A 16158-nucleotide genomic window follows, 5' to 3' on the forward strand; every position below is an offset into this window, starting at 1 on the left:
GTATTGAAACTCACATCTTGTTGCGTCGTACCGTGCGCATATATTGGATTGAAGCCCATAATCAAAGTAGGTGTGAGAACAGAGCAACCTCGAGACGAACCCATGAGTAATACTCAATCACGCAAAACTGTTATTCGGATACATCGTTCCATCATAATCATACATCAACATTTGATTGCACGCCAATTGATTACACCGTCCATTTTTAGTCGTCCCACTCAATCTTCATCGTCGTCGGCACGGGCCAGTACGAACTCTGGTCGGCAGTCATGAACGCCCTCAGACCGAGCCAAGGCTCGTTTCTCTTGCTGGCACCGTTCTGTCCGCCAATGGGCAAACCGACCTGGCCATTCCACGCGCCGGCAGGCATGTTCTTGAGCTTGCCACGGCTGCCCTCGGCTCTTCTTAGGTTCTTGAGGCCGACAATCTGCTTGAACAGACTCGTCTGCGCGACGCGGCTGATTTCCTTGCCGGCGCACCAATGCGGTCCGAGGCCGTAGTGGACATACGACTCAAGGGGCCGGTCGAGGCGCACCTCGCCGGGCGCTTCGAAAATGGTCGGGTCGCGACCGGCGGTCATGAGGTTGCAAATCACACGTTGGCCCTTGGGGATCTTGATCTCGTACTTGGTGCCCTCAATGTCGTCGTTAACGACGGGCTTGCGTGACGTAGGGTCGTTGGGGTCGAGCAGGCAGGGGGCATAATCAGTGACGACCTGGGTGGTGACGGCCTCACGGTAGACGGCGACGGTGCCGCGGAGTCTGCATCCCTCGAGCATGCTATAGCCCCTGTTAGTAAACTGCGTTGTTTGAGCCGTGGGGGGGACAAAAGACTTACTACTTCATCAACTTCTCGTCCGCTTCGGGCGTGTTCTGGTGAGCCAAGTGGTACAGTTCGTCCAGGTACTGCTTGCCCTCGCCGAGGTAGTAGTCGATGCACAGCGCCATGACCTGCGACTGGTTCGTGACATTGGCGGTGACGACGGGCATTATAGTACCCCAGATGACCTCGTCAAGGTCCTTTCCGTCGGCAATGAGCCGCTCAATGAGGTGGTTGCCGAACGTGGGAAGCGAAGCCTCACCCTCCCTGATCTTGGCCACAATGTCCGTGATGAAGCCGGCCTTTGCGACGGCCTGCACAACGAGCGTCATGAGCTTTCCGAGACCCTGTCCGAGCTCCCGTGCAATTGTACGCAGCTTGAAGCTGTTGGCAATATCTGCGTCTAGGAACACGGACTGAAAGAGGGTGGCCACGACCATGTACAACTCCTGGTCGGTGTAGACACCCCAAGGCGAGTCTTCGTTCTTAATGGGCAAACAGAAAAGAGCGGCGTTGAAGCGCGTGTTGGTTAAGTTAATGACGTCGCGGACGATGTCGACCTCCTTGACACCCTTGCGGATAGTGAAGCTGTTCTGCTCGAGCAGCTTGGGCGTCATGTGGGTGTACCACTTCCACACCTCCTTCTCCCACGGACCGGAGATCAGAGCCTTCCTAACCTGGGTGCGGTTCAGCATGTTGGCCTTGCCGTCTCCAGCCAGACAGAAATCCTTTCCGTATTCCTTGCCGGGCTGGGCGACCAGATGGCGGATGGCTTCGCCCCAGACGACCTTGAAGTCCGTCTGGTTATAGAGGATCTCGCTGACGGCCTTGTGGGAGAAGATGGGGATCATGCTGGTCTTGGTCTTGGGCTCCTTCCAGGAATACAGATAGGCTCTGTCGATGTTCTCGAGGATCTTCTTGTTCTCCGAGGGCACCGTCATAGGAAAATGGGCGTAGATGCTGTTCGCCTCGAATGAGTTGGGGAAAGCGCGGTAGACCAGCTTGTAGAAGACGTGACTCTGGTCCACGTTGTGGTCGTAGCTGGCTTGGTTGAATCTAGTTTTGTGTCAATCTCTAACTCATGTCACAAGGATTCCGGGGCCTCAGACTCACCCCCAGTTCGTCAGGTTCTTTGGGGTATAATCAACCGTGTAGAAACGGTCACCACGGACCAAGGCAACGGCGTCCGACAGGATAGCCCGGGTCATGGTAAAGTTGCCACACAATCCACTACCTGGGACCATCGGCGGTTTGGCCTTCTCGGAGACCAATCCCGGGTACAGCTCAACCTGGTCGGGAGTGCCGTAGAGGTACCTGAGCTTCTTGACGACCTCGGGGTCCGGGTTGATGTCCTCAAATGTCGGGTGCCTAGTAAGACCAAAGTGCTCGCGGAACTCGTTGAGCGTAGCAACGTTCCACTTTCGGGCGTTGATGATGCCCAGTAGCTCGATGGGCTTCATGATCTCCGGAATTCTGTTGGCGCCGTAGGAACCAGCGACATCCTCCACAGACTCCTTAAAGATTTTGGCCAGGTCTTCTTCGCGGAATGAACCGTCCTTGCCGCGCCCGAGACCGGCAAAGTCACGCTTGACCGGGTCGTTGGGGATGCGCTGCTCCCAGGCCACGACAGCGTGACCGAACTCCTTCAGAGTGAAGTCCTCAACCTTCTTGTCAGGGTCGCTTGAACTCTTAAGCTCCTTCGCGAACACCTCCTGCGTCCACTTGTCGTCCTTGGGGGAGATGGTGCAGTGCCATCGGTAGATAAGGTTGAACTCTACCGACACCTGGTTACCGGTGCCCTCGGGAGTCTCGCCCCTGAGGATGCTCTTGCCCTCGTTGGTACGGGGGTCTAATGCCCAGCTGGAGGGCGAGCGGTTCAAGTTCAAGATGGTGCGGACGTAGTCGCGGAGGACAATGCTGACATAGAGGCCGCAGGTGATGAGACGGGCCGTTTGGAAGAGGTTGTTGTCGTACTTGATCCAGGCATTGCGAGAGTCAAAGGTGTGCTTCTCGGCCAAGTAAGCCTTGTATTCATCCGAGTTCTTGTCGACGCTCTCCTCCGGCTTCACCGGCTCTTCAGGAAAGTCATCGGATGGGTCCGGAACAGGGCCTGTCGGTCTGTCGAAGCGGTTGTTCTCATTGATGCTGTGCACGGTTAACTTGGTTCTCGCTACCTAAACAAGTGCGACTCGCGGGGTGACTTACCTAGCTAGCTGTGTCACAATATAGTTGTGGAAGCGGTTGAACATGATCAAGATCACACCAACACCTGGAGGAAAGCCGAGGACTCTCTTGGAGGAAAAGGAGTCGGGCTTCAGCCTACCGTCCAGTTTCGTTCTGATAGCATCTTGCTCCTCCTGGTTGCGGCCGTAGAGGGGGGCAAGATCCAGATACGATGAGGTCAGGTTGATGTTGCTGTCCCGTCCGTCCTAGTTATATTTGGTAAGTAGCTGCTCAGATGAAACGATGCCGGACGATAGGGGAGCTCCTTACAGTCTGGAAGATGTCGTGGGTAATGATGGTTGCCAAGTAGAACAAAACACTTGAGATCTTGTTGGGGTGGGGCTTGAACTCGTCACCCCTGGCGAAGAGCATGTCGAACACGAGGCTGGGCTCCGGCTGGTTGGGAGTCTGATAGGCGACGGGCGGCGTTGACCGGGCGTATGCTGTGCCTGCGGCACCCATCTGCCGGCTGTGAATGTTGTTGTTGGAGCCATCGGCAGCACGATACTTGAACTCCTCGGCGAGCGTCGTCATCGGCGGGTGGTCGATGCCATTCCACAGTTGGTTGATCAAGCCATACTCCAGCTTCTTGCCCTTGACCGTGCCGGAGGGCAGCTTGGCGAAGAGCTCAATGAGGTGCTCCAAGAGCATGTCATTGTCGTTGATCTCCCCCTTGACGGCGGAGCCGAGGAAGTGGGCTAGTGTGTCAAAATCCTCGAAGCCGAGCTTCTTGATATCTTGGAGAAGGTTGGTCGGCTCGGCCTCCTGGGCGGTAGCGCCACCAGGGGTTGGTTCGGGGTGAGAGGGAATTGGGGAAATGGATTTGTGAAGAACATCGCGGACTGCCGCCAACTTCTCGGTCAAGGCCGGCTGGTGCTTGGGGAATTGCTCCTGGGCTTGAGACATTCTGGCGAGTGTTCCAGTTGACTTCAAGCTGTGGGAGGGAATGGCGGGATTGTAGCAAGAAAGAGAGCAGAGCAGAGACTCGTAGATAATGAGCGGGCAGTCTGCTTCCTTCATATATGCGAATTCAGTCTGGGCATAACAGGCCTAGCTGCGGACAACATTGTCCGAGGCAAAGAAAAGCATGGGAATATCGGTACACCCTCCATGATGACGAGGCGCAGGCGACGCAGACGAGCGTGCAGACACTGTGCCAGTTGGTGTTGACGGCTAGGCTCGATGCTATCTGTGGAATAGTGCGCCTGCTGGCGCTGAGGTCAGCTCTTGAAGCTCCACAACAGCGGCATGGGTGGTAGGCAATAGCGCTGGTCGATGAACCACATGTCTTCGGTCCTGTCAGGGGGCACTTCTAGGCTTCCCGCTCTTAGCCTTGTCGTTCTGTAGGGCTTCGTTCCAGAGGTGTGCCAATCACTGGGCCGGCTTGACCAGATGGAGAGTTCGACGAGGGACAAGCAATGTAAGTGTTGACAAAACGTAGAATACTATTGGAGGGGATGCGAAGCGAGGGACCAACCGCCCCCCTTGCCGTCGTGCGTCGCCGAACCAATAATGGACGATATGGCCGGCCGATTATCTACATCGTGGGGGCCGCCAGGGCGCAGCTGAATGTACCCTGCGTGCCTGCCTGCTGTCTGGATAACCGGGGATGCAGAAGAAAAACCAACAGAAACAGAGCCAAAGAAGCCAGAGACACGCAGGGCTGCAGAGCTTCCTCCCTCTCTCCGCCAAGGAGAGAAAGGCAAAGCCAGCAGGCACTGTGCCAGACATTGGGCGGTTTTGGGAAGAATGACCGAACAGTGCAAGTTCCTAATGAGGTCAGCGAGATGCGTCGAGGGCCTATCGTTGGAGACGTGATTCGTACACCCGCTCGCCCTTCACTCGGGTGCTATCCCTGTTGCAGCGATGACTCTGTCTCAGCCCGGGCTTTCGGTGTATGTTTTGCAGCCGGTGGGGGAGATGAGGACATATTCGCGCCATGTGAGTCGATCTTTGCTGAGGCTGGGGGGCATCATGTGATGATGTCGATGCCGTAGGCTGGTCGTAGCCAATGCCAATGCCGTAGACCCGGTATCTCGTGTCTTCATTTCTCGGAAGTCGGTGCCGTATTGTGTATGTTACAGCGAAAGCTGCCTTCCAGACCTTGTCCCAGGCGTACATCATTAACAGTCCCCTTCATGGCGTTTTTTCCCCCTTCTCCTTTTCCACATCAATCCCTGGCTAGCGGGAATCGTGTACCTAGCACAGCCGGGAACCGTTGGGCTTAGTTCAATTCGACTTGCTAACCTCGGACCATTGTCGAAACGGTGTGGTCCGCGGCACAGCTTGCGGTCGTCGCTGCAACGGTAGGCTGACTTGTAGTGTGCTGGGGACCGGAAACAGCCCGGTGGGTTCTTATCAACGCCCGGACGCACTGTAGCACTACGTCTCGTTGGTGCGGTGCAGTACAAAGACTCTGCATCAACAGCCCTGGACAGCACATGAAGTTGAAGACGGCTATATCCGTAGTGACACAATGTCAGCGGCGTCGCGATGGAGGTCAGTACCCTGTCCAGCCCAGTTGATGAGAAGTGTAAGCATGTGGCACACCATATCATCTTTCCTCTTTATTCTCCGTGGGGGTAGCCACGCGCAATGTGGGATCTCTTAGATGCCATTGGGTTCATCTCATCGGGTGGCTCTCCGTACCGCTGAGGCAGTGCAGCAGCATCTGCACTCCATGCATACGGCTGAGGCAAGATAGGATGCCTAGTACGGCGGCTGGGAGGTCTCGTTGCCTGCCGTTCAATACCAATCAGGCAGGTTGCCTCTGTTAAGAAAATAAATAGAAAAAACTCTTCGTCATCTTGAGTAATTCTTCCCAGAGATGAGCAGATGCCGGCTCCAAGACCTTCCCGCGAGAAGGGCATGGTGCCGTTCCCTTGGATTGCGGGGTTTGAGACACAGGTTTTTTGCAGCAGCCATAGGACACTGGAGCGCGGAGTTCTGGGGTAATTAGTGAGAAACTACTCTGTAGCTAACAAACGGGACACAAACCAGCGTTGCCAGTGTCTCTTGATCCTCTGCCTTCTTGTGCTATTACATACACGATAGCTCTTCTGGAGCACTGATTTAAGTGCCTGCTAGATATGCGCTCCTACATCAGGTAAGACTTGTTTGTTTTCGGAGGGTTGTGGTCTTTCCCTTTTGCACCATTATTCCACCATAGTCGCTGCTCCCCTCAGTACTTTCAACAGTCGGTTCCTGGATTGCGCATGATTACGCCCTTGCGTCCTTGAACCTAGGGGCTTGGCTCAGCGTCTGGGTTCGACTTTGAGTTAACGACTGTCCCTCATACGAATCTCTCGTAAATTTTCCAACCTTGCCCCGTCATCTTCAGTCGATCAACCTGCGATGACCAGACCCAAATTGCAGGAAGCCCCTCGTCGGCTTTGTATGTTCCAGTCGAGGTAATCTTGTCCGCTTTGCTTAGCCAAGAGTAGCCCACCAGGATATTTGATAACGAACAATGCCGCCTCCGGTGTCTTCGTTCCGGTCCACTATGTGGCTTGTCGCATGTCGGCTCACGCATGGGATAGGAGCTGCATAGTCCCTCTTAAGCATAGCAGCCATCTCCGAGACTCCGTTAAATATGCCATGAGGATGGTGCATTTGCTATCCGGTAGGAACGCAGACACGATCATATCTTTTCGAATTCTTCGAAGAGATGGTTCACACAATTGACAAAATCGAACGCGGAGCTTTGCTCATCTGCAGTGACATTATGGGACGTTGTTGTGTAGGTTGGAGGGAGGTGGCCCTGCGTGCTGAGGAAGGCCATCTTTACTCAAAGGTAGAAACTTGACTTTGCTTGTAGTATGAAAGTCATCCGCTACACTGGTTCGACACACCTAGATCGCAACAGCGACGTATTCCCTTTGAGACTTCTGTGGTTTTGGAGACTAGGGAAACAGATTATTCATCAGTAGATTATTGAACATTCCGGTCCCGAGGTTTGGTTAGGGCGCGATGTGCTGGAAAATAGCAGGTTGGACGAAGCGATTAGTGGTTGATGATTTGTTGCCAATGAAGTTGTGCAACTTCAGGTCGGCCGAATTACAGCTGTTCTGTCTCCTATGGAAGCGGATTCGTCTCAGTAACGACGGAGTGCTGAATTCCAGGTTCACCTATGGCCGTGGAACATTTTCCGTGAGATCGTTCGCTGACTTCCTCGGCCACTCAGCCACACAGCATGGCTTCGAGCCAGGGCGCCTCGAACCGTCCACTAACAACAGGTATCGGGGGGTGTAGGGCTGAGATGGTGCATCGTGCATCTCCAAAGACCCTGAGGATAGCTGGCCAAAGAGGTGAGGCCTACCCTCGCATGGTGCATAGCGGCGGGTGTGTCCTCCACGCGATGCGGTCAGCTGACAGCGTAAGGGCGGGAATTGTTACATAAGCCGGACACGGGCTTACTATTTAGACAGACCCCCAGGGTTAGATAGAGCAATACAACTTACTTCATACACACCAGGGACACCCTAACAGTATAGTAGCACAACCGAATTTTGATTCAGGGACTACCACCAATTCTTTTCAACCATTTAATTAAAAAGGACCAGAAAAGATTATAGTAACTATTACCAACCAACAATAATTAGTCTTAAGTATAGATATAGCGTTTTGCTTATCCCTTACCTAGACTAATAAAACGACCTCTTTAACCTCCTAACCTCACCCTAATAACCTCTATCTATAACTATACCCCTCCCTCTAACCTCTTTTTATTAAATTAAACCCTTTTTTATCAAAATTGACCCTAAAAGACCCTTATAATCTCAGATATCTAGACTTTTAACTAATTAGTTAAGCAGAGCATGTTGCTAGATAACCTTAGACAACACTCTACTAAGCTCCTACAATATACCAAAGTAATTTACCTACTTAACATGACTAATAATAACATTAATATAGCTAAGCAGTTACTAGCAATAATTCTAAATAATCTAGATTAACTTACTTACTTTAATACTAACTACTTAGTTAAATAATTAATAGCTAAAGCTATATTTAAAGCTTTTTTATAACACTAAAGATAATAAGTAGTAAAATACTAAAAAGCTCCTAAAATATCTAAACTAGTTAATAACTTAGCTAGCCTATAAGTAACTTTAAACCCTTAAACTAGACTTATAAATAAATAATTTAGCCTTATTAACTTTTTATAACCTTTAACTTTAAACACTTCCTAATAACAAAAAGAAGATAATAGTAAACAAGTTACTACTTCTTTTAATTAATTACTACTTTTCTTTTATACTCCTCTATTAGTTAAACAACTATAAGACAACTACTATAACCAAGTAAGCATTAAGTAGCTATAAATAACAGTAATAGTAAATAACACAGAAAATCCTTAGTAGAATATAAGCTATCTAATTATTACTTAAGTAGTGGAATTATTAGCTTTAGTAATAGATAAATACTAATAAAATATATAAAGTAATTTCCTTAATATATTATATATATAACACTAAACGCTATAAACTAACTTTATAGATTTAATAGTTAATACCTTTTAATAAAATCATTAATAATACCTACCCTTTATAACAACAAGAGCTAAAGTAGCCTCTTTTATATAACTACGCCTAGTAAATATAAGTATCTTTAACCTAAAAGCAAAAGACCTTATATAATTAGGCATGGTCTTAGACAAGAAACTAACAATATATACCAACATCTATGCCTTTACTAACTAACTAAATAACCTAGTAGTAACTAGATTAGAAGACTAGATATAAGAAGTATAGACATAATGTCTACAGGGTATAGCATTAGTATAGTATACTTAAATCCTAACCTAAGTTAACTATAACTTACTTTATATAGCAATAGTCTTAACAATTACTACTAAACTAACAGAACAATTCTAACTATACTATAGCGACATAATATAATACTAAAAGACAGTATCCTATAGCCTATGTAATGTCTAGTAGAACAAGGACGTGCTAACCTATGTCTAATTAATAATTTGTAACACTAAGGCATACAGCATTATAGACACTACTAGCCAGTTATAAGCCATCTATAAATTATTTAATAGAGCTATTAAAAGTATTATTACTCTGCTAAAAGAGTTAACTATACTTAATAATTTCCTATAGGACATATAAGACTATAAGTTTACAATAAAAACAATAGCTATAAAGCATACCTCTTACTAAGTTTAGCAGAATTAGTAGTTCTAATAGCCCTTTACAAACAAAAATTCATAGACTACTTTATATAACTATTTTAGTTACTTTATATAAGTAGCAAGAAACCTAGCTAACTAATTTAACTAGAATCTATAGAATAATAAATATAATAATAAAAACTAAACTAACCTATAACAAAGAAAAACAAATCCTTAACTATAAGCGTTTTAGACTAACTAAGAATTCTAACTACAGTAGAATTAGCTAAACCAGAACACCAGATTCCTAACGACATACTAATTTAATTAATAACACTAGCCATAATTACATAACCCTTAACCCTAAGGGAATAACTAACAAGCTTCCCTAGTTCCAGAGAATCAACAGATTAAATAGAACAATAGACTAAACCAACCCCTTAACAACGCTCCACAATAGCCTTAGGCCATAGCCTATCACAAAGACAACAATAATACAAAATCTATTAATAAGTCTCTTATATTAACCTACTAACTACCATTAGTAATAGATAAGAAGACTAAAATAATAGACCTTAGTTAATATAATCAGACGATATATAATAACATAGCTCTAGAATAGATTAAACCTAGTAGTAACTATAACTTTATAGAGTTATACGTAGAGAGTTCTAACGCTTAGTTTATAGGCATATCTCCTCCTTAATAACCCTATTTAACAACATATTAAAAATATCGTTTTTATTATTAATTCTTCCCTAGCAATAACTAGTTACATAAGCATATACAAAAAACATATACTAATCAAAGATAATAAACTATATTAACTTAAGCTTTTTATAGAGACAAGTCTTAGTATAACCTAATAACTATAAGTCACTAACTAACAACAAACAACTTTAGTCTAATCTTTATTAAATCACTAGTAAACTCTAATAGTTAGATTAAAGTAGGCTTTAGCTTTAAATTATAGTTATACCTTTAATACTAAGTAACCTTTAACCTATACTAAGACTTAACAATATAAATTGATATATATAGTAATACTAGGTACTTATTTTCTTTAATTGATTAATAAATACTAGATAAATACTATGTGATACTAGAAATTCAGACAAGAGTAATACCCCTTAACATTAAAAGCATTAACAAGGCTATACACTTAAGAAGTCACTATATAATTATAAACTTATATTTCTAAGGCACTAGACAAAGTAATAGTAAAGTAATAGTAGCTATAATTACCTAGGAGCTAGTAATTATTAATAACCTATTAGCTAACTTGCTTATTAGTATGGACTATTTAGGCCTAGAATAATTCAACATTTTTAATAGTAAAGGCTATATAATCATTAGATCCTATAATATTAAGATACTTATAGTAGTATAACGTAATAAAATATAATACTAAGTAAAAGTTATAACTAAACACTAAATTATTATTCTACCTAATACTATAGTAGCTATTCCTATTAAACATACTATCTACAAAAGTAAACAGGACTTTCTATTTAAGCTAACTAATTTACCTATTAACATATATATAATATTTACTAATTTTAACTTATAAGAAATTATAGTCTAAAACAATATAAACTGTTATTAAATAATCTAATATAACTAATACATAAGATATTTAGTATTTATTAACCTATTAGCTTAAGTGTAAATAGTTAATAACGTATACATAAATAATATAATAGGACTTATACTAAAGGAGTTAACTTAATAAGCCTTATAAGTCATTAAGGTAACACTAATCCGCAATAAACAGGTCTTTAAACACCTTACTAGTATTAAAATCTATAACTAATAACTAGATATATAGGCTATTAGTATAATACTAGACAAATATACCTATATCTTTAAGAATACTAGTTTTACTAATGTCTTAATTAACCAATAAATATACATCTACTTTAAACCTAACTAGTATTAACTTATACTAAAGAAATATAAAATCTACCTAATTAGCTTATCTAAAAAAGAAGTAGTAAAACACACTCTAGTTATTACCCCTACTAATAAACACGGGAGGTCTACTACTATATAAGGTAGACCTCCTACAGGGTTATTAAGAGAATCAACTTCTTTTACCTTTATCTTTTAAATCCTATCTTTAGTAAAACAGGTTCACTACATTAACCACAAGGTCTGTCAGACTATACAATAGATCTAACTACTCCTCTAAAGGACTTGCCTTACCAGAGAGGTAACAAGTAGTAGCATAACCTCCTACTTCATTCCTTAGCTCTTATTAAGAAACAAATTCGCTATACAAATCTTATCTCCCATCAAGGTAAACAACCAAGAAGTAAACCTCAGCTTAACAAAAGCAACAATACAACAACTTACCCTATACACTATTATACCAACGCCAATATTAAGCACAGCTAACAACAAGACCTAAGGGACTAAAGTGCTATAATTAAATCTAGAACTTTATAGATATACCTAAACACCTCTTATCAATCAAGCTAGCTATACTATTACTACTATAATAGTAGTAGTAGATACTTAGCTAAATAAATCAAAAAGCAAAATTTTCAAACTAACCTTACACCACAAAGCATAACTAACCTATACCTATATCTAAGATATCTACTATATATAGCGCTTTATTAAACAAAAGCTAAACAAACTATTAGTTTATAGTCTCTTAGATAGCTTCTAATAGAACTATACTTAACTATCTATAGTATCTTAATGCATTAACCCTAATAATAAATAATATAAGATCCCCTTTTTTAATAACAAAGCCTACATCCTATTATTATACCCTCTTAAGTAGAATCTTAAAGGAGAAATCAAAAGGCACCTATAAACAGCAAGGTAGATTATTTGGCTTGTACACTAAGACGGGCTCCTTAGAGATAAAAACATAGTTAATAACATGTCTTCAATCTCAGAGAACCAGGGTAGCCTAAGCAACTAGCCTAGGACTATTATTACAGCTATAGATCACAAGGCAAGCAACCCGCTATAAGAATAGCACTAAACCCCCTTTTAGCTAAAAGACTTAGCCCTACTGCTATTTCTAATAACTAGGGGCATATTAAGATCATCAGGGAACAAAACAAGGTCTTCACTATATCTAATACCCTTAACTAGCGTTAACCTTATATAAGAACTAACAAGCAAGGTAGAAGATCACTAGACCTTTACCTGCCTAGGTAGCCCCCTACTAGCAACAATAAAAGAACCCCAGGATACACCAAGGTCAACCTATATAGTCCAGCAAACCAAGACCTTAAACGCTATACTTATATAGCTTATTAGTAAGTTCACTAATATTCTTTACAATATATAGTTAAATACATTAACCCTAGCAACAATAACATTATCCTTATAAGTAATTACCTAGGTATAAAGATTAATAGAATATAAAATCTTTTAGCTTAACGCCTTATATAATAAATTCCTTAAAAGAGAAGTATTCTTTAATAGAAAACAAGTCTATTACTATAACATAAACCTCTAGATATAGTTAGTTATAACAAAGGTTATAATAGAATCTATAAAAAACACTTTATACTAAAAGCTATTTAAACTTCTATAAAAAGCTACTATTATCTAGTATTAAGAATAACTCTTTACTATTAAGTAAATTATACTTACTCTTAGTCTTAATAACTAGTTTATAGCCTTAAAAAAAGTCTTTAGTTTATATTTAAGTACTACTAAAGATTAGTTTAATACATACTTATACATAGCCTAAGATAACCTTAATAAAAAACTAATTAAGACCTTTACTATAATAGCCTTTGTTTATACTAAAGCATAAAGAGATATTACTAACCTCTAACTACTTATTCGTTTCAGATTAATATTACACCTATATTTATACCTACTATATCCAAAGCTATAAAAAAACAACACAATTAATATATACCTTGTTAAAGCTAAAGAAAAACAGTAAGTACTTTAAAATATACTTAAAAAGAAAACAAAGCTAGTAATCTACTTTTTAGACCTAGGCCTAGTAGGTTAAAAAAAAAATAGCAGAGGGAACAACAAGGGCATATATTATGGAGATAAAGCTAGATACTAACCGTATAACTATAAAACACAGTTATAAAGACAACAAGCAAGGCTATAGAAAAGGCAAGAATACCTAGGGTAGTAAGAATTCAAAAAGAATTATAGCTAACCTTAACGCTAAAGATACCTGTTACTAGGCATACAGGATCAGCTACTATACTAACCTATACGCTAAGAGCAACAATTCAGTAACTAGGACTAGCAGTAACCTTCTCTCCACTACCCTTACTAAACACAACAGCTATAGAAACTATATATTAAGGATATAAGTATAGGTATTAACGCTTACTAGGTTAAGAGCATAATCTATAAGGATAACCTAGATACTAAGAAGGTTACTAGTAACCTAATAAGTTAAGAATACTAGGTTAAAGACAAAAGCAAGGACAAAGAAGATAATAATAACCCTCTAAAATTAGTAATGAACTTTGTTAAATTATATACTATAAGAAATAAACTAACAAGTTTAATACACATAACTTCTCTACTAGTAGTACCCTTAGTGTTAGAAAAAGCCTTATTCTACTACTAAACACTAAAAGTAGTAGGGGTATTTATTATATAGCCTAAGATTATCTGATTATAGAGGCTAACCTATAACTAGATATCCTTAATAACCTAATAGTAGTAACATATATAAGGCTTAGTATTATATTAGACTTAGAAAAATAAATAACAGAAGTATACCTTAACATAAGGAATATAGTAACTCTTATAAACTACGCCTGGATTACCACGTTTATATAGAACACAAAGTAGGATTATAATTACTAGCATACACTAAACAGAGTCAAGGTAAGCGTTTAAGTCAAAAGAAAAGTCTCCTTTAATTTCTATATCCCTAGTACTATAGCTAATAATCCTATAGATAAATACTTTTATATAAAAGCTAAAGTTATTAACTACTTAGCCCTAAGACTATTATTAAGTATATTATTCTACATTAAACACAAAGTCAAGATTAACTTTACACTTTCACAAGTTACCTTCTGATCTATATATAACCTTATAGTGCTAGTCCAGATCATATAATAGCTAACACTAACGTATATGCATAGCGAGTCGCCCATCATAGCGAGCCGCCCACCTTTCACTACCCTCCAGCCATTTGTGTAAGTCAATTAAGCCACATCGTACGAAATCAATTGAAACTACTCATCAGCCTCTTCTTCAGAGGTCTCCCAAACTACCTGACATGTTCGTACATTATGTCCAGTCTTTCAGCAGTTACCACATCGCCGCCCGCGCGATTCACCCCCCTCCGTACGAGCACCCTCTTGACGCATGTTTTCGCCTCCAGCATCAACAACCCCCTTTTCTACCCGTATTGCCTCAGCTTCAGCTGTATTAAGTGACCCTCCAAGACGTAGTTGGGTTTTCTTAGCTCTCCGGCGCTTACTTAGTATCTCATTTGCCGTACGAAGCCCGCGGCACTCGGCTTCAACAAGAGCTAGTTTGTGTGCTAACTTGCTAATACCTTTAGCTTGCAAATCAACAACCTCGTACAAATGAGTTGGTGAGCTATCTTGATGACTAGTGATTCTTTTCTTAAGTGAAGCAGAGCTTCGTACGGCGTCATGTGCTGTGGTTGGTGTCTTTGGGTCCCAGGAGCCCTGGCTGCTTGGGCATGAGTTGGATGGTGTTGGCGTCTTTGGCTTGAAATCCAGGCGGGAAAGAACTGCTTCTGGGTCGAATGGTACAAGGCCAGCCTGTCTAAAACCAGCTTGTACGTTTTCTTTGCTTATTGAAGTAAAAAAGGCTGCCTTGAAGGCAGGAAAGAAATCATCCTTAGTAATGTGCGTAATCTGCATCCGCATCATCTTCTCGATTTCCTTGCCATATGAAGCCTTCAGCGGACTAAAACAGCCAACATCAAGAGGCTGAAGCTCGTGCGATGAATGCGGAGGCATGCAAAGAGCAATAATGCCGTGTTCCTTGCAGTAATCGTCAAACTTGGTGGATTTGTGGCTGTTGTGGCCATCAAGGATTAGGAGCCGTTTAACACCCTTCGTGCGAGACTTTGTGCACTTTTCAAAATGTTTTAGCCAATCTAGGCCAATCTCATTTGTAGTCCATCCATTTTCGCTAGGGTGGACGCGCCATTCGGGTGGGAATTGGCCATTGGTATACCATGAGAGTAGGTGATATTTGCCCTTAACAATGACGTATGGAGGCAGCGCCCAGCCATCTGCACATACGCCCTGAATGACAGAAACCCATTCGCGATTGCCAGGCTGCTTCGTACGAGGCCTTCCACGGCGGTCAGAGGTTGTAATAACCTTTGCGTGCGACAGCATTCCCATCAAGAAGCCCGTCTCATCAAAATTGTAGACATCGTCATCGTGTATTCCGTACTTCGCGATTGTGTTTCGTACGAGGGCAAACCAGGCCTGCACAATTGCAGGATCTTCAGCCAATGCCCTCTGATAGTCGATTCTACGTCGAAAACGCGTCTTTAGTTGTGGTTGGCGTCGTACGAAGTTCTCTGCCCATCGCGGTCCGACACGCGTCGCGTCACGTTCGTCAAGGAGACAATCGGCCATATCTCGTACGTCGTCAAGTCGCGGTGGAAATCCTCGATCGATCAGGTCAATAACTCGTTCAAGAATCACAGTTTCTTCCACCTGAGTCATCTTCATTGAATTCGTACGAGTTTCGCGTCGTGGTAGAAGTCCAGCGCGTCGGTCGCGAAGTGTAGTTCTCGGGACCTTATAGATAGAAGCTGCTTTTTGAACGGATAGTTTTGGGTCCTTTTTAATAGCTTCAATTGCAAGGATAATGTGACTTTCATTTGAAGAGGAACTCATGGTCGTACGTAGAGGAAGGTTGTTGTGAAGGTGAAGAGTGTAGAATTAAGGAAAAGTGGGCGGCTCGCTATGATGGGCGACTCGCTATGCATATACGTTAGTTAAACATTAAGTCTAAGCTATATACTAGGTTACTATACTACTAAG

At 42.6% G+C, this 16158-nt stretch overlaps 1 protein-coding gene across 1 annotated transcript; it reads right to left on the bottom strand.

The window, feature by feature from the left end:
* Window positions 1-205: 205 nt before the first annotated feature.
* ColSpa_12308 (linoleate diol synthase) lies at window positions 206-3948 on the bottom strand (the record flags this gene model as incomplete). The annotated part of the gene is made up of 5 exons (XM_049278520.1): window positions 206-779; window positions 838-1875; window positions 1933-2964; window positions 3025-3248; window positions 3313-3948. 5 exons carry the CDS (start codon window positions 3946-3948, stop codon window positions 206-208), a joined length of 3504 nt encoding a protein of 1167 aa, XP_049134477.1.
* Window positions 3949-16158: the final 12210 nt, after the last annotated feature.

The sequence above is a fragment of the Colletotrichum spaethianum genome, assembly GCF_022836535.1.
Source record: "Colletotrichum spaethianum MAFF 239500 DNA, contig61, whole genome shotgun sequence".
NCBI lineage: Eukaryota > Fungi > Ascomycota > Sordariomycetes > Glomerellales > Glomerellaceae > Colletotrichum > Colletotrichum spaethianum.